This window comes from Lithobates pipiens, unplaced genomic scaffold (assembly GCF_037356315.1).
Source record: "Lithobates pipiens isolate NorthernLeopardFrog02 unplaced genomic scaffold, aLitPip1_a1.2 Scaffold_16, whole genome shotgun sequence".
NCBI classification, from domain to species: Eukaryota; Metazoa; Chordata; class Amphibia; order Anura; family Ranidae; genus Lithobates; species Lithobates pipiens.
In genome coordinates, this window is record NW_027507748.1 from 596,114,195 (window position 1) to 596,138,295 (window position 24,101).

At 48.3% G+C, this 24,101-nt stretch overlaps 1 protein-coding gene across 2 annotated transcripts in view; it reads left to right on the forward strand.

Annotated features, from left to right (window-relative positions):
* The first annotated feature begins 8,643 nt into the window (after window positions 1–8,643).
* Window positions 8,644–24,101, forward strand: part of ACAT1 (acetyl-CoA acetyltransferase 1) — a 46,112-nt gene continuing 30,654 nt past the window's right edge. Inside the window, exons 1-3 of one of the 2 annotated variants that reach the window (XM_077483958.1) lie at window positions 8,644–8,769; window positions 22,780–22,827; window positions 23,213–23,330. In XM_077483958.1, coding sequence (XP_077340084.1) covers window positions 8,740–8,769; window positions 22,780–22,827; window positions 23,213–23,330 — 196 coding nt within the window. In that variant the 5' untranslated portion in view covers window positions 8,644–8,739. Of the gene's footprint in view, window positions 8,770–8,974; window positions 8,993–22,779; window positions 22,828–23,212; window positions 23,331–24,101 lie in introns of those variants that run through there. The other variant, XM_077483957.1, reaches the window with a different exon arrangement.

Below are 24,101 nucleotides of genomic sequence, written 5' to 3' on the forward strand. Positions count from 1 at the left end.
TAAACGGAAAAAACATCATTAAAAACTGCTTGCGGTTTTAATGTTATATCTGGTTCCTGCAATATGGTTGAAAATCATTGAGAAAAATGGCATGGGTAGCCCTCCCTGCCCATTACCAGCCCCTTTGGGTCTTGTACGCATATTAAGGGGAACCCCGTACCCATAGTAAAAAAAGGAAATGGGTGTGGCCCCCAGGCCCTATATACTCAGAACAGCAGTATACAGGCAGTGCAAACAAGACAGGGACTGTGTAGGTTTGTTGTGTTAAGTTGAATCTGTTTATAATTTTCAACTGGTACATTTTTAAAGTGTAGCTCCAGTCAAAAAAACGATTTTTAAGCTTTTTGGAAAACATAGGGAAGGGTTATCACCCCTGTATAATTTGTTTTGTCGTCCATCTTTTTTCATCTCACTTGCTGTTGTCTCCTTCCGTTTGCAAGTAGGAGATGTTTGTAAGTTGGATGTTTGAAAGTAGGGGCCTGCCCTATATGCTCTGCAGAAATGGCGGAACAAGGTGTTGGTTTTGCCACAACATTGTAAGCCCTCAAAGTGACTCTTGGTGGGCGCTGGAGCGCCCTGCTGTGAACGATTATATCAAGAATTGTAATTACATGCCATTGTTGAACAGTGGTAGAAAAATTGACCTTTGGTGGTTGTGGTGCTGGTGCCACAACACTATAAGTCCTCACAGTTACTCTGGGTGGGCACAGGAATGGGCCCTCCTGTGAAATATTATATCAAGAATTGTAATTACATGTCCCTGTTAAACAGGGGCAGAAAAATTGGGCCTTAGGCACTGGTGCTGGTGCCACGACACTGCAACCTCTCCCATATACTCTAGTTTTATTGCAGGAATTAGCCCTGCTGCAAAGCATTGCATCAAAAATTGTAATTAAACGTCCCTGTTAAACAGGGGCAGAAAAATTGGGCCTTAGGCACTGGTGCTGGTGCCACGACACTGCAACCTCTCCCATATACTCTAGTTTTATTGCAGGAATTAGCCCTGCTGCAAAGCATTGCATCAAAAATTGTAATTAAACGCCCCTGTTAAACAGGGGCAGAAAAATTGGACCTTAGGCACTGGTGCTGGTGCCACCACACTGCAACCTCTCCCATATACTCTAGTTTTATTGCAGGAATTAGCCCTGCTGCAAAGCATTGCATCAAAAATTGTAATTAAACGTCCCTGTTAAACAGGGGCAGAAAAATTGGGCCTTAGGCACTGGTGCTGGTGCCACGACACTGCAACCTCTCCCATATACTCTAGTTTTATTGCAGGAATTAGCCCTGCTGCAAAGCATTGCATCAAAAATTGTAATTAAACGCCCCTGTTAAACAGGGGCAGAAAAATTGGGCCTTAGGCACTGGTGCTGGTGCCACCACACTGCAACCTCTCCCATATACTCTAGTTTTATTGCAGGAATTAGCCCTGCTGCAAAGCATTGCATCAAAAATTGTAATTAAACGCCCCTGTTAAACAGGGGCAGAAAAATTGGACCTTAGGCACTGGTGCTGGTGCCACGACACTGCAACCTCTCCTATATACTCTAGTTTTATTGCAGGAATTAGCCCTGCTGCAAAGCATTGCATCAAAAATTGTAATTTAACGCCCCTGTTAAACAGGGGCAGAAAAATTGGGCTGATGGCATCACCCAGAACCATAAATGTTCTTCCAACATATCAGGGGAGGAGGAAGAGGATAGACAATCAACATAACAGGACAGTCACTCAGCATCAGCATTGGCAGTCTTGAAAGGATGTGATATTTCAAAAAAAATTATTCGGTTACATCAGCTTCAGGTGCTTGGTAGCTGTGGGTGATCCAAGACTGATTCATCTTGATGAAGGTCAGTCGATCAACTGATTCGGTGGACAGGCGCACCCTGTGATCGATAACAAAGCCACCAGCAGCACTGAAGGTGCGTTCCGAAAGAACGCTGGATGCCGGACAGGCCAGTAGCTCAATTGCATACTGTGCAAGCTCTGGCCAGTGATCCATCCTCAAGACCCAGTAAGCCAGAGGATTTTCGATGGGAAAGGTGTCCAAGTCTGACCTTGCCCCTAGGTATTCCTGCACCATGTAAATCAGACGCTGGCGATGGTTGCTGGAACCGATCATACCTTGGGGCTGCGGACTAAAAAATTGTCTGAAAGCATCAGTCAGACGGCCACCTTCTCCACCGCTCCTTCTGACCAATGCCTCAGCAACGCGTTGCACAGACCTTTCTGCAAGGCCTCCCGGAGATGTCTCATCCTCTGCTCCCTCTGCGATGGCAAGATAAGGTCGGCAACCTTACCCTTGTACCGTGGATCAAGGAGAGTGGCCAGCCAGTAATGGTCCCTCTCCTTGATCCGAAGAATACAAGGATCCTTCCGCATGCTTTGCAGGATCAGGGAGGCCATGCAGCGTAGGTTAGCTGAGGCATTCGGTCCGGAGTCCTCTGGGTCACTAAGGACAACATGATCCGCAGCTACCTCCTCCCAGCCACGTACAAGTCCACGTGTTTCTTGGGACTGTAAATCATCCCTACAAGACTGCTGCTGCTGCTGCTGATGCTGAGTGCCAGCCTCCAACTCCATGCTGACACAATCATCCTCCTCCTCTTCCTCCTCCTCATCCTCTTCCTGTGTGATGGGTGGCACAGCAGGAACACTGTCTGGATAAAGGGGGCCTTGAGAGGCAAGGAAGTCCTCCTCTTCCTGCCTCTGTTCTGCCTCAAGTGCCCTGTCCATTATTCCACGCAGCGTATGCTCCAAGAGGTGGACAAGAGGTACAGTGTCACTGATGCATGCACTGTCACTGCTCACCATCCTTGTGGCCTCCTCATACGGTGATAGAACAGTGCATGCATCCCTGATCATGCCCCACTGGCGTGGTGAGAAAAAACCGAGCTCCCCTGACCCTGTCCTGGTGCCGTAGTCGCACAGGTACTCATTGATGGCCCTCTGCTGCGTGTGCAGCCGCTGCAGCATGGCCAACGTTGAGTTCCACCTTGTGGGCATGTCACATATAAGGCAGTTCTTGGGCAGGTTCAACTCCTTTTGGAGCTCAGCCAGCCAAGCACAGGCATTAAATGATCGGCGGAAATGCACACAGACTTTCCTGGCCTGCTTCAGGACATCCTGTAAGCCCGGGTATCTGCCCAAGAACCGCTGCACCACCAGGTTAAGGACGTGAGCTACACAGGGCACATGGGTCAGTTGTCCCTGTCGGAGGGCGGAGAGGAGGTTGGTGCCATTGTCGCAAACCACCATTCCTGGCTTAAGCTGGCATGGCGTCAACCACCTCTCGGCCTGCCCCTGCAGAGCTGACAAAACATCCGCCCCAGTGTGGCTCCTGTCCCCCAAACAAACCAGCGCAAGCACGGCATGGCATAGTTTTGCCTGCGTACTTGCGTAGCCCCTGGAACGCCTACGGAGCACCGCTGGTTCTGAGGACAGAGCACTGGAAGAGGCCATGGAGGAAGAAGAAGAAGAGGAGGGGGTGGAGGAGAGAGGTGTGTCACAACCAATAGTAGCATTTTGGAGGCGTGGTGGCGGAACAACCTCCAACACTACTGCACCTTGTCCCGCATCCTTCCCAGCTGCCAGAAGAGTGACCCAATGGGCAGTGAAAGACAGGTAACGTCCCTGTCCATGCCTGCTAGACCATGAGTCAGCGGTAATATGCACCTTACCGATAACTGCCCTGTCCAGCGAGGCAAGGACATTGCCTTCCACATGCCGGCAGAGAGCCGGAATCGCCTTGCATGAGAAAAAGTGGCGTTTGGGGACCTGCCACTGAGGAACCGCACATTGTACAAACTCACGGAAGGGGGCCGAGTCTAACAACTGAAAAGGCAGCAGTTGAAGTGCTAGCAATTTAGCCAAGCTAGCATTCAACCGCTGGGCATGTGGATGGCTGGGAGTGAACTTCTTTCGCCGGTCCAGCAGCTGGGGCAGGGACATTTGCCTGCTATAATCGGACGTGGGCGTACTGCTAGCAGAGTGCCCGGAAGCACTTGGCTGTGACACACCTAATTCTACACCTTCATTCCTCTCAGAGCAGGTTTCAGAGAGGACTGAAGGTCTAGTGGGGTTGGAGATGCCAGCTGATGAGGAGCAAGGAGAGGTCCGCTTTGTTCTTTGGTGTGGGTCTTTGAGGTACGCTTGCCAACGAGCTGCATGGCAGGTCAACATATGTCTGGTCAAGCATGTGATGCCCAAGCGGCTGATGTTTTGGCCACGCGAGATACGCTTGAGACATATGTTGCAAATAGCAACGGTGCGATCTGATGCACTCGTCTCAAAAAAGGCCCACACCAAAGAACTTTTAGAATAACGCGCAGAGGCAGCGCCCTGCACAGGCGGAGCTCTGCGGTGTGATTCAGTCTGTGTGCTACCCCTAAGCTGGCCCCCGGAGGGCATCCTGCCTCGTTGGACATGTGCCTCCTCCTCCTCTCTCCTACCAGGCACCCACGTGGAGTCAGTGCCCTCATCATCCCCTCCCTCTTCATCGCTGTAGCAAACCTGGCAGTATGCTGCAGCTTGTGGAACATGACTGCCAGATTGCTGTCCTTCTTGAGCATCCCCTCTCTCTGCATTCACGCTACTGCCTTCCTCTAGCTGAGTGTCATCATCATAGCCTACAAAACACTGGGCATCCTCCTGAAGCATGTACCCAACACTGTGCTCAAAGAGTTCAGGAGACTCCTCAGGAGGACGCGGTGGGTCTAGGGAAGGAGTCACTGATGATGACATTGAGACAAGGGAAGACGATGCGTTGGCAGCTGCTTTGCTAGTACCCTGAGACTGGGTGAGAGAGGATGAGGAGGATGAAGAGGGCTTGGTCATCCACTCTACCAAGTCGTTGGCATGTTGCGGCTCAACATGTCCAGCTGCCGAAAAGAAGGACAAGCGTGTCCCATGGCCACGTGCTGATGACAATGCACCGCATCCACGACCAGCCCTGGTGTCTCTAGACACAGAGCCTGCTTGCCCTCTTTTATCGGCTCGCGCCTGTCTGCCTCTCCTTGCTGGCCTTCCAGACATGGTAAAGGCCTGAAGGGAGTTGGGTAAAACAGCAGTTGGGTAGTGTATATTGTGCTGGAGGCACACAACACCCACTAACTCCTGCAGATGCCTTTATTATAGAACACCAGCAATAAAGGGTAGATAAAGGGGTATACTGTACTGGAGGCACACAACACCCACTAAGCCCTGCAGATGGCTCTATTAGAGAACAGCAATAAAGGGTAGATACAGGTGTATATTGTGCTGGAGGCACACAACACCCACTAACTCCTGCAGATGCCTTTATTATAGAACACCAGCAATAAAGGGTAAATACAGATGTATACCGTGCTGTGCTGGAGGCACACACAACTTCCAATAACTCCTGCAGATGGCTCAAATAGAGAAGAGCTATGTAGGTGGATATAGCGGTGTGTACTGGGTACAGAGCACGCAGACAGCACACACAAGCTCCTAACACTGACTGCAAGCTCTATTATAAAAGATAGATATATCGCTAGCTATATAGGTGAGGTGAATATAGCAGTGTATACTGCGGTCAGGGCACGCAGACAACAACCACTACAGAAGAGCAAGATCGAAAAATCGGCCGATAACGATCGGTGTATACTGTGTTGAAGGTACACAGAACACCCACTAACTGCTTCAGACGCCAACACACTACACAAGGCCGCCGCGCTGGCGGCCTTATATAGTGTGTGGGCGTGTACTACACAGCCTGAGTTATGATTGGCCACAGGCACCCTGCCTGTGGCCAGTCATGGCTCTCCTCGCTGCCGGCGCTGTGATTGGCCAAGCATGCGGGGTCACAGTGCATGCTTGGCCAATCATGAGCCAGCAATGCACTGCGCCATCGCAGTGCATTGTGGGCCGTGAGCGCCACACGAATTTGGCGTGAACGGCCCATAATGTTCGGAATTCGCTGAACGGGCGAACAGCCGATGCGAAGCTCATCCCTAGCGGTGTCATATTTTTGGGTCCCGCAGCGAGTTTCTGGTGTCAGTGCTCTCTCTCTATCTCGGTGCTGGTGTCAGTGCTCTCTATCACGGTGCTGGTGTGGTGTCAGTGCTCTCTATCACGGTGATGGTGTCAGTGCTTTTTATCACGGTGCTGGTGTGATATCAGTGCTCTCTATCTTGGTTCTGGTGTGGTCTCAGTGCTCTCTATCACGGTGCTGGTGTCAGTGCTCTCTATCACGGTGCTGGTGTGGTGTCAGTGCTCTCTATCTCGGTGCCGGTGTGGTGTCAGTGCTCTCTATCTCGGTGCCGGTGTGGTCTCAGTGCTCTCTATCACGGTGCTGGTGTGGTGTCAGTGCCCTCTATCTTGGTGCTGGTGTGATGTCAGTGCTCCCTATGATGGTGCTGGTGTGGTGTCAGTGCCCTCTATCTCGGTACTGGTGTGGTCTCAGTGCTCTCTATCACGGTGCTGGTGTGGTGTCAGTGCCCTCTATCTCGGGAATGTGGTGGTCTCAGTGCTCTCTATCACGGTGCTGGTGTCAGTGCTCTCTATCATGGTGCTGGTGTGGTGTCAGTGCTCTCTATCTCGGTGCTGGTGTGGTCTCAGTGCTCTCTATCATGGTGCTGGTGTCAGTGCTCTCTATCACGGTGCTGGTGTGGTGTCAGTGCTCTCTATCTTTTTGCTGGTGTGGTGTCAGTGCCCTCTATCTCGGTGCTGGTGTGGTCTCAGTGCTCTCTATCACGGTGCTGGTGTGGTGTCAGTGCCCTTTATCTTGGTGCTGGTGTGGTCTCAGTGCTCTCTATCACGGTGCTGGTGTCAGTGCTCTCTATCATGGTGCTGGTGTGGTGTCAGTGCTCTCTATCTTGGTGCTGGTGTGGTGTCAGTGCCCTCTATCTCGGTGCTGGTGTGGTCTCAGTGCTCTCTATCATGGTGCTGGTGTCAGTGCTCTCTATCACGGTGCTGGTGTGGTGTTAGTGCCCTCTATCTCGGTGCTGGTGTGGTCTCAGTGCTCTCTATCAGGGTGCTGGTGTCAGTGCTCTCTATCATGGTGCTGGTGTGGTGTCAGTGCTCTCTATCTCGGTGCTGGTGTGGTGTCAGTGCTCTCTATCTCGGTGCTGGTGTGGTCTCAGTGCTCTCTATCACGGTGCTGGTCTCAGTGTTCTCTATCACGGTGCTGGTGTGGTGTCAGTGCTCTCTATCTCGGTGCTGGTGTGGTCTCAGTGCTCTCTATCTCGGTGCTGGTGTGGTCTCAGTGCTCTCTATCACAGTGCTGGTGTGGTGTCAGTGCCCCCTATCTCTGTGCTGGTGTGGTGTCAGTGCTCTCTATCACGGTGCTGGTGTCAGTGCTCTCTATCACAGTGCTGGTGTGGTCTCAGTGCCCTCTATCTCGGTGCTGGTGTGGTGTCAGTGCTCTCTATCTCAGTGCTGGTGTGGTCTCAGTACTCTCTATCACGGTGCTGGTGTGGTCTCAGTGCCCTCTATCTCGGTGCTGGTGTGGTGTCAGTGCTCTCTATCTCGGTGCTGGTGTCAGTGCTTTCTATCACGGTGCTGGTGTCAGTGCTCTCTATCTCGGTGCTGGTGTGGTGTCAGTGCTCTCTATCTCGGTGCTGGGGTCAGTGCCCTCTATCACGGTGCTGGTGTCAGTGCTCTGTATCTTGGTGCTGGCGTCAGTGCTCTCTATCTCGGTGCTGGTGTCAGTGCTCAGTCTCTATCGCAGTGCTGGTGTCAGTGTTCTATCTCAGTGCTGGTGTCAGTGAGGGAGATAGCAGCGGAGAAGTCAATCAGCAGGCAGTACCAGCACCATGGCTGAGGATCAGCACTGGACTGGCACCTCCGGACCACTGCAGTGGAGCCCTGCATAGGTGGGGTTAAGGGCCGGGCAGAGGGAGGGGCACAAGCACAGGTTGGCACACTGGCACAGGACTGCGCTGCCCTGACTGCACCGCCTTCATAGCCTGCCCTGACCTTGCCTCTCCTCCATGGCCTTCATGAGCTCCTGAATTGTCAAAATTTCACAGATAAAAAAAGAATGCTTGTCGTTGTCGATGCCCAGATTCACTTAATACTTTTGTTATGTCAGTGTCCATGTGGTGGGACTATGTGTGCACATCTAGTAAGTATTTTGTGGCTGAAAATATGACCTGCAAGTTTTTAAGGTTCGCCTGCCATTAAAGTCAATGGGGTCCGCCGCAAACTTTGCGGTTTACAAACTTTTGGCTGTGTTCGCGGTTTGTGAAACGTCCCGTCGGAAGTTCGTCCATCACTACCCCTAAGACCTAAGTGCCTCCATTCCGTATAAGTGTGGCATACAGCGCTCTCTCACCAGTGTCTTTAATGAGAGCTGCAGTTAGAATGTTGGCATTGAGTCTGCACACAGCCTGCCTCTGTACACACCATGTCCTTTTTCATTCACTACAAATCAGATTTGTATTTTATAACCTAAATTAAAAATAACACGGAGATCCCGGCTTCTCCTCATTGCCTTCTCTGTATCACATTCTATCAGTGTACTGTGTACAAATAAAGCAACCAAAATTGCCAGGATCTAACATGGCCGCTGTACCAACGTTCTCCATGACTACCACTTCTGTCAGCCAATGATGACCTCCTCCAGCTACAAGGCACGCCTTATGATTCTCAGCCAATACATATTTAGGGGCACGTCAGTACGCGGCCAATGATTGGCCAGCGGAGGAGGCGGGGTGTACGGCACAGTGTAGAGGTGACTCGCAGAAGTGACAGGAGTCAGGCGGAGTGCGATCTGCGGACATGGCCTTCTGTATCCCGCGCCCGGCGCTTGTGAGTAGCCGCACATGTATGGGAGTCTATGGGCAGAGTGCACCATTACCCGGCACAGACCATTGTACAGGGAAGGAGAGGGGGGTCCTTGCTTTGTACTCCTCACAGGATGGAGCCAGGGTCTCCCCCCCCTTCCCTTCAGACTTGGGCTGTGCGGGTACACCCCCAATGTCATTGGCAGCTTCTTCAACCTTCTACTCCAGGTTTCCTCCATTACTCATCAGTTAGTTCTACAACTTTCTTACAGCTTACTACATGTTTGTTTTTTAATTTTATGCTCCCTATACACTATACAATGTGGTTGTACAATCTTCTTAAATCAGAATGAAATCCCCCAAAACAATTTATTATATTGTAACTTGCCGATTCTTCGTGCTCATGCACACGGACGTTTTAAAAAACAGGCTGCAAAGCTAGCTCTGACGCCTGGAAAATCTGCGGTAAAAACCGCGTTTTGCATTGGCGTTTTTGTGTGTTTTTTGGCGTTAAGTGGCGTTTTTAACCACTTTCAGACCGGACCATTTTGCTGGTAAATGACCAGAGGTCTTTTTACAATTTCGCACTGCACTGCTTTAACTGGTAATTGCGCGGTCATGCAATGTTGTACCCAAACAAAATTTGCGTCCTTTTCTTCCCACAAATAGAGCTTTCTTTTGATGGTATTTGATTGCCTCTGCGATTTTTATTTTTTGCGATATAAATGGAAAAAGACCGCATATTTTGAAAAAAAGTGATATTTTCTACTTTTTGTTATTAGAAAAATCCAATAAACTCAATTTTAGTCATACATTTAGGCCAAAATGTATTCAGCCACATGTCTTTGGTAAAAAAAAAAGTCAATAACTGTATATTTATTGGTTTGCGCAAAAGTTGTCACATCTACAAACTAAGGTACGTTTTCTGGAATTTACGCAGCTTTTAGTTTACGACTGCCTATCAGTTCTTGAGGTGCTAAAATGGCAGGGCAGTACAAACCCCCCCCAAATGACCCCATTTTGGAAAGTAGACCCCCTAAGGAAATTGATAAGAGGCATGTTGAGCCCATTGAATATTTTATTTTTTTGCCTCAAGCGATTGAATAATGACAAAAAATTTTTTTTTTTTTTTTTTTTTTCACACAAAGTTGTCACTAAATGATATATTGCTCACACATGCTATGGGCATATGTGAAATGACACCCCAAAATAAATTGTGCTGCTTCTCCTGAGTACGGGGATACCACATGTGTGGGATTTTTTGGGAGCCTAGCCGCGTACGGGGCCCCGAAAACCAAGAACCGCCTTCAGGTTTTCTAAGGGCGTAAATATTTGACTTCACTCCTCACTACCTATTACAGTTTTGAAGGCCATAAAATGCCAAGATGGCACAAAACCCCCACAAATGACCCCATTTTAGAAAGTAGACACCCCAAGCTATTTGCTGAGAGGCATGTTGAGCCAATGGATTATTTTATATTTTGCCACAAGTTGCGGGAAAATTACAAACTTTAATTTTTTTTTATTTTTTTTTCACAAAGTTGTCACTAAATAATATATTGCTCACGCATGCCATGGGCATATGTGAAATGACACCCCAAAATAAATTCTGCTGCTTCTCCTGAGTATGGGGATACCACATATGTGGGACTTTTTGGGAGCCTAGCCGCGTACGGGGCCCCGAAAACCAAGCATCGCCTTCAGGCTTTCTAAGGGCGTTGCAGTTTTGAAGGCCATAAAATGCCAAGATGGCACAAACGCCCCCCAAATGACCCCATTTTGGAAAGTAGACACCCCTAAATTTAGGGGTACACTAGTGAGACTAGGTAATAAATGGCGGGTGCCCTGAAACTATAAAAAAATAACTAACCAACCAGCGTCACCTGTAACAGTTATATGGTGATCACTGGTGAAAGGGTTAACTAGGGGGCAATCAGGGGGATTTATGCGGTAGTATATGGGGGTCCCTGGCGCTATAAAAAGTTGGGGCGAACCTAAATACCTACCTGCCTAACTAGCGTCACCTGTGACACTAATACAGCGATCAGAAAAATGATCGCTTATTAGGCTGGGTTCACACTGGAGCGATGCAGGAACGCCACAAATCCGCGGCGGGTTCCCGCATCGCATGCCTCCCGGCGGCAGTTCACACTGCCCTATGCGAACTGCTGGGAGTGTCAGTGAAATGTTAATGACACCCCCAGATCAGTTCGCATATTGCAGTGCGATCTGCAAACTCGGATCGCATGGTGTGAACACCCATGCGATCCGATTCTGCTGCGGGCCAAAAAAAGGGTCCCGTGCGAATTTGCGGCGGGTGCGGCGCGAATTCAGCCATACTATCTGTATGGCTGAACTCCAATCGCACAGAGATCGGATGTGATTTGCACTGCAGTGCGGTGCGAATCACATTCGTTCTCATAAACCGCTGCAATGTGAACCCAGCCTTAGTGACACTGGCGACGGGGGGTGATCACGGGGTTAAACCTTTATTGGGGGGGTTAGGGGGGCACATTAGAACTAAAGGGGGCTAACCCTAACTGCCCTAACAGTTATTACAGTCCCAAATGACACCAATGCAAAAAATAAAAATAAAAAAATAAAAATGCAATTGGTGTCAGTGACTGGGGGGGGGGCAGGGGTAATTGGGGGGGGGGGGGGGGGTGATCGGGGGGTAAAGGGGGGGTGTGAGTGTGCCTGGCATGTTCTACTGTACGTGTGGTGTGTTGGTGCAACTCACCGATCCTCACTCCTCGGTGCCGGAACGAAAAATACCAACACGGAGGAGAGATTACATCACTTCCTCTCCTGTGTTTACATTACAGGAGAGGAAGTGATGTCACGGAGCATTTCTATTCGTCGGGAGCGATCGCGAGGGGGTGGCCATGAATGAATGGCCGCCCCCTCATCCCGGATCGCTCCCGAACGAATACCGACCGCCGCAGGCACCGGGGGGGCCCGATCGGGGCCCCCCACCCGCGGGAAGGCAGGGACTTATATATACGCCCATATGCCTGCCCGTGCCATTCTGCCGACGTATATCGTCGTGCGGCGGTCGGCAAGTGGTTAAAGAAACACATCTCTTGGCTATAGCACTCAGAAAACAAAGAAAATGTTACGCGTTTGTGCGCGTTTTTGCATTTTTTCCGCGATTTGCGTTTACAGCTCTAGCTTCGCGCCAAGGGAACTCACTGGTCTTGGTTTTTTTTTTTACAGCTTAAAAACGCCTATGCCATTTGCAGCTCAAAAACGCCTAGGTGGGCATGAAGCCATAGACTAACATGGACAGGTGTTTTTAAGCTGCAAAAAAGCGGCTATAAAAACATCTGTGTGCATGAGGCCTTAGATGTGATGGTTATGTTGGTTTCTTTTTTTTAGAGACTTCTAGATTTATCTGGTGATCCAGCCAGCAAGTCTGTTGTCTTTTACAAGATCAAGCAGATTGTATCGGCTACAGAGATGGGACAAACCATTTACCTCTGTGCTTCCAATCAGGGCTGTGCTACCACTAGGCAAACTAGGCGGCCACTGGTGTTCCTACTCTCTTCTCTGCAGCAAGCCTCGGCATCATCAGGCAGCCGCCGTTTTCTTTTGCACATAGTGTCAGAGGTGCATCAGTGGCAGAGGACTGTGTCCCTATTCCTGAATGGATGGAAGCAAGCAAACATTTTGATGGGTGCTGGTGGGCTGCAGTTGATGGGCGCTTCATTAAAAATGTGGGGTATACATGGGCAGGGCAAAGGGGTGGAGTCGGGGGACATGAGGTTTTATCTAGGGTGTCAAAAATCCTTGCACCAACCCTGTTTCTATTGTGATCAGCTTTTATTTATTTATGTAAAACCTTTTATCCTAAGGCCCCTTTCACACTGAGGCGTTTTGTTAGGCACTACAGCACTAAAAATAGCGCCTGTGTAGCGCCTGAAAAAAGCGGCTCCTTTCACACTGGAGCGGTGCGCTGGCAGGACGGCAAAAAAAAAGTCCTGCTAGCCGCATCTTTGGCGTGGTGAAGGAGCGGTGTATTCACTGCTCCTACCCATTGAAATCAATGGGGCAGCGTGGCTATACCGCCGCTGCAGCTTTACTGCTGACGCCCGCACCGCCCCAGTGTGAAAGGGGCCTAAAAGTTCACGCAGGGGTGGCTTCAAAGTCGTCTGACTCTGAAGCCATCCCGCAAAGTGTAACCTCAGTGCAGCTTTGTAAGGACTTCTTTAATAGAAGTCAATGGTAGCTGCTCCAAAGTCACCCCAAAGTAGTGCAGTAACCCTTTTTTTTTTTTTTTTTTTTTTTTTTTTGTCGGAGTGACTTGATCACCCCTATTAGAATGGTTCCATTGCACTGCATGGAATCCGACTTTTCAGGCAGCTAAGTCACTGGACAGGTCACCCCAGTGTGAACTGAGACTTGCTGCTTATGAATAGTGCGCTCAAGTTTGGCTTCAGTTTTAGTGTATTTATATCTACTAATATATCTAACACTCTGGACCACTGTTCTGTCCATCAAAGGAGGCGGGATTTTCTATTAAAGAGGCAGCCAAGAAAGCAAGAGTGTTACCTGTATGTAATCTTTTTGGCGCTCGTCATGCCCCCCTCCCTGTCTCCTCCAAGGCTGCAGATGGGCATCAGTCGGGCTGCATTCATGGCCAGGCATGTACTGGCCATCGGGACTACCGGGAGATTCCCGGTGGGCCGATGGCTCAGTGGGCCGGTCTGGTGCAGTCCTGGAGCCGCTCCTCTCTGACAGTGAGTGATCGCGATTTCACTCCTGTCAGGAGGAGCAGTCTCCGAGATATGCTGGAGAGAGCATTAGGCTTTCTGCTCCCTCCAGCCTGTAGGGGGAGATAGACACGTTCAGCAGACTTTCCTTCCTCTCTCCCCTATCGCTTGTTATCACATGACTGGAGAGAGGAAGAAGAGAGGCTGCCTTTAGAACCGTGAGTACATGTGGGAGGGGGACTCTGATGCAAGGAGCTGGTGGTGGGACTCTGATGCAAGGAGCTGGTGGTGGGACTCTGATGCAAGGAGCTGGTGGTGGGACTCTGATGCAAGGAGCTGGTGGTGGGACTCTGATGCAAGGAGCTGGTGGTGGGACTCTGATGCAAGGAGCTGGTGGTGGGACTCTGATGCAAGGAGCTGGTGGTGGGACTCTGATGCAAGGAGCTGGTGGTGGGACTCTGATGCAAGGAGCTGGTGGTGGGACTCTGATGCAAGGAGCTGGTGGTGGGACTCTGATGCAAGGAGCTGGTGGTGGGACTCTGATGCAAGGAGCTGGTGGTGGGACTCTGATGCAAGGAGCTGGTGGTGGGACTCTGATGCAAGGAGCTGGTGGTGGGACTCTGATGCAAGGAGCTGGTGGTGGGACTCTGATGCAAGGAGCTGGTGGTGGGACTCTGATGCAAGGAGCTGGTGGTGGGACTCTGATGCAAGGAGCTGGTGGTGGGACTCTGATGCAAGGAGCTGGTGGTGGGACTCTGATGCAAGGAGCTGGTGGTGGGACTCTGATGCAAGGAGCTGGTGGTGGGACTCTGATGCAAGGAGCTGGTGGTGGGACTCTGATGCAAGGAGCTGGTGGTGGGACTCTGATGCAAGGAGCTGGTGGTGGGACTCTGATGCAAGGAGCTGGTGGTGGGACTCTGATGCAAGGAGCTGGTGGTGGGACTCTGATGCAAGGAGCTGGTGGTGGGACTCTGATGCAAGGAGCTGGTGGTGGGACTCTGATGCAAGGAGCTGGTGGTGGGACTCTGATGCAAGGAGCTGGTGGTGGGACCCTGATGCAAGGAGCTGGTGGTGGGACCCTGATGCAAGGAGCTGGTGGTGGGACCCTGATGCAAGGAGCTGGTGGTGGGACCCTGATGCAAGGAGCTGGTGGTGGGACCCTGATGCAAGGAGCTGGTGGTGGGACCCTGATGCAAGGAGCTGGTGGTGGGACCCTGATGCAAGGAGCTGGTGGTGGGACCCTGATGCAAGGAGCTGGTGGTGGGACCCTGATGCAAGGAGCTGGTGGTGGGACCCTGATGCAAGGAGCTGGTGGTGGGACCCTGATGCAAGGAGCTGGTGGTGGGACCCTGATGCAAGGAGCTGGTGGTGGGACCCTGATGCAAGGAGCTGGTGGTGGGACCCTGATGCAAGGAGCTGGTGGTGGGACCCTGATGCAAGGAGCTGGTGGTGGGACCCTGATGCAAGGAGCTGGTGGTGGGACCCTGATGCAAGGAGCTGGTGGTGGGACCCTGATGCAAGGAGCTGGTGGTGGGACCCTGATGCAAGGAGCTGGTGGTGGGACTCTGATGCAAGGAGCTGGTGGTGGGACTCTGATGCAAGGAGCTGGTGGTGGGACTCTGATGCAAGGAGCTGGTGGTGGGACTCTGATGCAAGGAGCTGGTGGTGGGACTCTGATGCAAGGAGCTGGTGGTGGGACTCTGATGCAAGGAGCTGGTGGTGGGACTCTGATGCAAGGAGCTGGTGGTGGGACTCTGATGCAAGGAGCTGGTGGTGGGACTCTGATGCAAGGAGCTGGTGGTGGGACTCTGATGCAAGGAGCTGGTGGTGGGACTCTGATGCAAGGAGCTGGTGGTGGGACTCTGATGCAAGGAGCTGGTGGTGGGACTCTGATGCAAGGAGCTGGTGGTGGGACTCTGATGCAAGGAGCTGGTGGTGGGACTCTGATGCAAGGAGCTGGTGGTGGGACTCTGATGTAAGGGGGTGCTGATGGGACACTCAAAACATAAGTGGGCCGGTCTGGATGACGTCCAGGGCCAAATTTCTGTCCCAGTCCAGCCCTGTTCATGGCAATGATTGGGTGCTGCATTCATGGCACTTGTGAAGCTGCAGATGGGCACTGACCCTTATTTTGCTTTATTTAAAATTTACGTTTTTTTTTTCCTGAAACTTCCCTCTTAATGTGAAGGTGCGTGTTTTACCACAATAAATACGGTATATCCAAATAACATGCCCAAGCTCATCTCTTTACTCACACACAGCCACAAAGGCAAGATCATTCTTGTTGGGCCGTGTATTAGTGCTCGAACGAACACACCTAGACCGAATTTTAATGCTTCAAATAAGGTCAGGCAAAATGCTCGGCCCTCACGCATGTTCACTTCATCAAATCTGGCCCTCTTTGAAAAAAGTTTAGACATCCCTGCTCTATAGTGTGTACTTGTCTCAATCCAGAGCACCAAGTGTTATGTCTTCTAATTCATTCCTCTGGCAGACAGAATTGGTGAGAGTAACTCCTCCCCCGTGCCGCACTGTCCTCCGCCGGTCCCCATCGGTACTCCTCTGTCCTCAATCTGTCAGATTGGAGAGCAGAGGAAGGAGCCAGTAAATGTAATTTACCGTCTCCTTCCTTTTTCCAAATGAACAGTCAGTGATCACTGACTGCCCATAACTGTCACCGAGCATCGTAAACTGTTTAGGATGCTTCAGTTTATGAATGGAAGAGCCTCTGTCTCCTCTCCAATCATCTCCAGTGCTGCTGAGAAAGGGACTGGGGAATCCGTGTCCTCAGTCCCTTTCCCTGTCTCAAAAGGGAGATGTCGGGGATCTGTTAAGACCCCCGATATCTCAGTCACTCCCAACAGGGCAAAAAAAGAAATTGTAACCAATATTGAAAAGGTTAAATTGTAAAAATAATAAAAAATAAAACCAACACACTGACACTGCCCCCCCCCCCCCAAACAAAAGCATTGTACAATAAATAAAATTGTAAAAAAAACGAATTTTAAAATAGACTGCCGGCCTCGCGTCATCAGTGCTGCATATTAGTGCCACTGTTGCCTGAACTTTAAAAAATGTACCTGCTGATACCGAATCGGTACGTCTACTCGGTCTTTAAAGTATTATCAGTGCCCCCACATACTTCTGACCAATGCACTTTGTATGACTTACTTCTGACTCCTGCACTCTAGATTTCATATGTCTGAACCTTACACTCTGAAATGTGTAATTCTGACCTCTGTACTCGGCATTACTTTCTCCTGACCGCTGCAGTCTGCACTGCGTCCTTGAAACCTCTGCACTCTGGGCTGCATACTTGAGACCTTTGTACTGTGCTTTACTACTGGTGTTTGCTCTCCACGATGACATACAAAATGACCTGCAAGTTCAATACAAACTTCTGTACTCCTTGTTACTAATGCCTGACCCCCGCACTCTACGTTCCTTCCAGACCCACAGAATTGCACTCTGCAATACTCCTAACCCCCGCACTCTACGTTCCCTCCAGACCCCAGCATTACACTCTGCAGTACTTACTCCTGACCCCCGCACTCTGCATTACAACTGAGTTTTTTATTTATTTTTTTTGCACTTTTTGGATCTCGGTGCTCTTGATTTTTCAGCATCTTTCTGTCTACATGCACATGTCCAGTGTTGGCTGCACATCATTATTGTTGTGGACTATTCCTGCACAAATGTGTCAGCATGGCTGCTTGTAATCTTCATCAGGGAGCTTTCAGCAGAGCAAGAAGCGATTGGAAAGTTCTCCTATCCTATGAGGACAGTCAAAAATCTTAAACACCCTTTTATTGGGGTGTACGGTGGCAACACAAGTGAACAAAATGCATGACAACACGCCTGTTTTATGTCCATAGCATTGTGCAGCTGTTTATGCTAAAGGGTTGTATGTATTTTTTTTTTTTTTTCTGAACTGTCAGGTGATTCATAATTAAAGCACCTCTCTTGTGAAATGGCCCTGAAGGTTACAACTACTGACACTGTTTTTTGCTTTCTCAGATTTATTTGTCTACCAATTATTTTTAATTTCTATTCCAGCCCCTCAGGGTCGGGCAGCAGGGAGCAGATTTCTACTTGGGTCAAAGAAAAACCTAGAAAAAAATGTTGCAGAAAATGTGACTTTTCTGCTCTAATGAAAACTATGTAAAACAATCCTGGAGTCAGGCCCTAACAATAAACCCCTATTATGTAACTTAGACCTCAAATAACCTATTTACACCCAGGTGGTCCATTGTCGTACATTAATGTGCATTGCATCAAGGTAGCACTTCTCTTTTTTTTCACTTAGACAGTCTATTCCATTGACAGTCTATTCCAGTGATGGCGAACCTTGGCACCCCAAATGTTTTGGAACTACATTTCCCATGATGCTCATGCACTCTGCAGTGTAGGTGAGCATCATGGGAAATGAAGTTCCAAAACATCTGGGGTGCCAAGGTTCGCCATCACTGGTCTATTCCATTGACAAATTGTTAGTGTTTATACTTAGGTTCCACTGATAAAGGTTTGCTTGTTGGCAGACTGCCCATTTTTTTTCTCTTCCTTTCTTTTAACTGTTGTGGCTTCAGAAGAACAGAGAATTCTTTGCATAGAAAGAATTGTGAAACACTGTAGTCATGATCGCGATAACGATTCTTGAGGATTGTGTGTGTTTTTTTTCATTTTATCCTTTTCGGCTCACTAAAAGCTCCGCTTCTCTGTACCTTGCTGCAGCGTGGCACGTCACTTGGGGCCTCCCATTGGCTCCTAGGATATGTCGGCAAACCCACAAATGGAGTTTTCTTTTGCTGATTTTTGATCAACTCTGCAGTTATTTTTTGCGCTATAAAATACTTTTTTTACTTTCTGCTATAAAACCTACCCAATTAAAAAAAAAATGCGAAAAATTTTTTAGGCCAATATGTATTATGCTATGTTTTTGGCAAAAAAGTATTGATTTTTGTGCAAATGTTATCGCATCTACAAATGATTGGATACATTTATGGATTTTTTTTTTTTTTTTATTAGTAATGGCAGCAATCGGCTATTTTATTTTGCAAGACTGCAACATTGCGGAGGACAAATTGGACACTGACACTTGACATTTTTGGGGGGACCAGTGACACTAATACAGTGATCAGTGCTAAAAAAATGCATGGTCACTGCATGTCCTGTTTTTTTTTTTTTTTTTTTTTTTTTTTTTGGGAGGGGCAGTACCCACTGGGGGTCCTTCTTGGGCTCCGGAAGGGTGATTGCCTCTCCCCCCTCCCTCTCTGCAATCTTCTAGGGCACGTCACAGGTCCCAGGTGATTGCCCGGCCAGTCATGGCTCACACATGCACAGTGGGTGCCCAGCTGTGAAGCCACAACCAGGCACCAGCAGTTACAATGCTGGCACCGCAAAGAGGGGGAGAGGAGTGAGGCTTCGTTCCCCCATCGCTGGCCCCTGTAGCAGGTAAGTGTCCAATTAGCTGTTGACTGTCTTTTTTTTTTTTTTTTTTTTTTTTTTTTTTTTTTTTTTAGCAAATCTCTGCTTTGACATGTTCAGATGCATTTACAAGCGTTAAGTGTTTTTCTGCCAAAGCTCTGCTGTTCCTGGACATACTGGCAGTGGGGTTTTTCTGCTTCTAAACACTAACAGCCCGTTCACACCTGAACGTTTTGTAGCCCTACGCCTGAAGCTACAAAACGCTGGAGGGGAAAAAAATCCATTATTCTCAATGGAGATGGTTCACATCTCCACTCCATGTCGCCTGAAGCCCTACGCCTGAAGCTCAAACAAGTTCCGGACCCTTTTTTGTTGTGCGAATTGGGCTGATTTGGGCGTTTTCATTCCCATAGAAACGAATGGAAACGCTCGATTCGAGCGTTTAGCGCGACGAGCGTTTCTACGGGCGTTTTGACGCTGTATCTGCTCAAGAAAAAATAAGCAGATGAAAAATATTGGCTGAAAAAAAACGCCGAAGTTAAAAACGCTCGTTGTCGCGCGTTGTAGTGTGACAAAACGCTCATTGTCGCGCGTTGTAGTGTGACAAAACGCCGGTAAAAACGTTCAAACACGCTACGCTCAGGTGTGAATGCAGCCTTAAAGCCAATGTATATGGACACAGGACACAGGACAACATGCAGGGGAGCTTGGAGGCAAGGAAAAGTCAGATGCCCCTAAGAGCAGCTTTAAAAACATCCAGTGTGCATGAGGACTAAACAATGTTGTCTTTCAGGTGCAGACCACAAACCTCATGTCTGTGGGTATGTTGGGACTACAGTGGGCACCCATGCTGTATAGCCCATGGGGAAGTGAGTCTTATCAGCCTGGTTAGGTTGTCAGTTAGAACCTTCTTTCCATAAGGTGCTATGGACTGCTGGTTGACCATCCTGTAGACAGATTTTACTACATAAATTTTTCTGTGGCCATTTACTTATTTAAGAATGGTCTATAGATTTCGCTGTCCGAGGCTCCATTTTAATAAAGCTGTTGTCAAAAATGGATGTCTTTTCCTTTAAAAATACGTCAGCCTGGTGACCTTCTGTATGGGTTAGGTATTCAGAACTGCCCCTGTTTAAATTCCTGCTTTTATAATTGGCGGACATATGATCCTGGCGGTGAAAGGTAAATGTTTGGCATTCCCTGCAGAAGGGGGAGGTTTCATTTTTGGTGAGATGGTCTCCAAAGCTGGCCATATATTATACAATTTTCTTATTCAATTTCATTTAGATTTTCCTTCAACCATGCAGTGCAAGGGCCTGCCTGACTGCATACAATTTGAAAGTGTTTAGGTTTGACCTCCTATTATATGGTTTTGGTTAATCTAAAGGAGAATTGTATAATGTATGGCCATCCTTAAGCTCATCCATGTCTAAAGGGATGCAGACACTAGAGCTTTGCTATTTTTCTTTTTGAAGCCTGAGAATGCTAATGGGTTTGAGGAAAGTGTATGTATAATCAGATCAATTTATTTTTATTTTTTTCTTCAGTTTTGGTTAGGATGGCAAAAAAAATTGAACTAGGGTTGTGAATAACCTTTGGCACCTTGTAGTGTGCCATGGCAAACAGTGGGAGAAGCATAAAGTAGCATAGTGCAGGGGTCAGGAGCGATCCAGACTTGACCTTGGACATCAAGAGATGTGAAGCATGCATCCAATGCTAGCAGTGCCCATGATTTGAGTCTTCTAGGTCTTTATACCATACAAGAGGGCATTTCTGTGCCCAGGAGTCAGTTGGTACAGCAATGACAGCCTGCAACTCTTCACTGATATCTGTACATATAAACCATTATAGCATTAAACTGAGTGTGTGCCCCTGGACACAGTTTTCTTAGATGTGTGGTTACTATCATACAAACACAGCCTGTCTCTGGTTTTGTACAGGCGACTGTATGCATCACCTGTGACTCTTGAATGCGGGAATACGTCTGTTCATTGTATGGTCCTCTGCACCCGTATGAATGAAACCCTTGGAGGGGGAGTTCCTTTCACCATGTTTCCTCGCTTCTGTTCTTTTCCATAACAGTAAGTGAAGAGAAATGTCCCTAATGGGACACCGGAAAAAATAAAATGTTTTTTCCTTCACTATTCTCCTGAAAACATTTTGGCTATACATAGTTTTTGAAGGCAGACCCTGCCATTTAGAAATTATAAGACAGTGGTGGTGAACCTTGGCACCCCAGATGTTTTGGAACTACATTTCCCATGATGCTCAACTACACTGCAGAGTGCATGAGCATCATGGGAAATGTAGGTCCAAAACTTCTGGGGTGCCAAGGTTCACCATCAGTCATAGGATATGGTAAAGCAAGTCACCATTGCTTCAGAACAAAGGCTATATCGGCGTGGCTACAGGAAATGGATTTGAAAATGAGATAGATAGTACTGACATGTCTTCCTGATCTGGTGTACAGTATGGATTTGTTTGAGCCTTTGCTATAGTTTGGGAGAAGAGCTCTGAATATATAAATCACATGAAGCCAGAGGTGACTGCCAAGTCCTCTGCTCTTTGGACTCTTTCCATGAGCAGTTCATGCGCCCAGCTATTTCATCTGACTTTAATATCTTATTTCTTGGCTTGTGGATGCTTCCAGGCAGGCACAATCCATTGCAGTTATTGGCAGTAAAACACTAGTCTGGATAAACATGGAGCCCTGTGTACACAATGAGTTGAGTTTAATGCAGGCCTGGTAAATATTTAATCATTGTCATATGTTGGAGATGATGGGGACAATGGCAAATGTAGATCATTTGATTTGTTGAGATTCCTAATCTACAGTATATAGTATGACTTCTATATAAACAAACTACAGATAAGTGCAATGATGAAAATCTGATAAAGCCACGTGCTTTGTCCAGTTAGTGAGGTAGTTCTAGACCAGGCCTCATTACTCAACTGTTGTGTAGTCTCCAAGGATGAACCAGAGCAGGACTTGACTATTGTGCCTGAGCTGTAAGACTAGCTTATCTGTACTAGACTAGTAGCTGTACATGATAGGATTTGGTCCCTTGCATTCAAAAATGTCTGTAGGTAGTGGATGTGGGTGAGATGTTTTTGCCACACATACTGTATGGGGAAGTAACAGAACCCGGTGGGGCATAAGACCTCAGGTGGTTTCAAGGCTATGACTACCTTCCCTAGAAGCATTCTCAAGGTTGGTTGCTGTGGGGGCAATTTAGTTCAATTCCCGAGGACCAGTATGTCCACATCTTCTGACACATCCACCGTCGTTTGGTTGCCTTTCTATGTCTGTAGGGTTGTGTTTTGTCAGAAGTAATGTGGGCAGCTCGGAGTGCAGTGAAATTAGAGCAAGTAATGTCCGTACAGGAGGCTGGTCCGTACAACTGATAGAATGAAGGTAAGGCTGGAGTTTTAGTTAAAAAAAAAAAAACCAATACAGTGATCTTCATATCTCCTGGTCATTTTTACAACTACAACCATTTTGGTCCCATATACACCATTTACTAACACTGGAGCGTGTATAATCTGGTATAACTGTCTGTGCAAGGTAGCCAATCGGCTTCTAACTTCAGCTTGTTCAATTGAGCTTTTCCAAAAAATGGAAGCTGATTGGTTTCTATGCAGAGCTGCACCGGATTTTGCACCCTCCACTTTTAGTAAATCAACTCCTATGTCTTTTGTTGTAACTGTTACACTTTAAGAATAAAGGTTTGTGTGTATAAACAGAAAGTGATCACTTCAGGGATAAATGTTGAGGAGGAGGTTGTTGATCTTGCGATTAATAGTAACCTTTCAGTTGGCAAGACATGTTGCATTTGATGGTTTTTATGTTAAATTTGGATTTGTTAGTATTTATATTCCCCTTTTTTCTTTTTTTTTAGGCACTTAAATATGCACACAGAGCTTATTCATCGCAGCGCTCCCTAAATGTAAGTATTGTTAGTGGACTATGGAGGTTTACCAATGCACTTCCTATGAATATGGACTGACAGAATGTAGTGTTGCCTAAAATATGTACAAACCTTCAAAATCTTGGAGCTTAGAACATTGCACCCTTGATCTGATATAAAGTTTCCTTACAGCAGCCATATAGCGCTTGACCATGTACAGTTCTCAGATACCCCTTTACCATCACACATCCTTCCACACTATTCTCACCTCTAGTCTGCTTCTATAGTTCACCATATACCACACTGCCACTGCCCTCAACAGTGGCCATATGCACAGTTTTTCTAAACGCGCATATATTCACACAGGCTTCATGAAATGCTTGGTCTTAAAGTTATTTTTGTATATATAATTTTTTTATTTCAGGAAGTGGTAATTGCCAGTGCGGTGAGGACCCCAATAGGATCATTCCAGGGCTCCCTGTCATCTCTTCCTGCTACCAAGCTTGGCTCCATAGCTATTAAGGCTGCTGTTGAGAAGGCAGGTTAGTAATAATCCCAGTACAGAAAAGAATAGGAATCGCATTGTATGGATAATCTAGGGCCACCTCCTGGACCTGAGACTTGTGAGCCATGTGTGACCATTGCTTACAAGAGCCTTGCAGAAAATACCTGCTTAGCAGCTAAGTTCTGGCAGATGAACCTGCATTTTTCCAAAGGTGTCTTTCCAGACAGAACCTGCGATAGTGACTCCTCCCACCGGACCATGGGAAACACCTTCTTCCTCCAGAACTTTAAAGGGAGGCACCTCCCTACCACACCTCAGTGTTTTTTTTGTTTTTTTCCTCTGGCCTGGAGGGAACCTTTTTTGGAGGGGAGGCAGGATCTCTTGGGTGTTCCTGAGACGAGGTGTTTTTTTTCCTCCTTTCTAAGACTTTCAGCCCTCCCTATCAGGGCTTTAGCAGTGGTAGATTCGGGCTCCTCTTACCCCCTAGGTGCTTGAGGAGAGCCACAGTAGATCCCGTGACCCGCTCCAGTGTCCTGGGAGGGGCTGCTGCACGTGCTGCCACGCCAGAAGTGACTCGCTATTAACAGGTCAGTCCTGACATCATTTTACAGTGGCAGACGCAGGGGAAGGAGGCAGGGCAGAAGCTGGCACCCATTTCTGCTTCCGGTCCATGGCAGTGGCACTATGGGAGTCATGAGAAGAGTGCTGCACACCCACTATGGAGGACGCAGCAGTGGGGACAGGCACAGGTACCAGCAAGGCTCGGGTAGCGGTGGATCAAGTCTGCCCATTTCCTTTACCTGGGGTT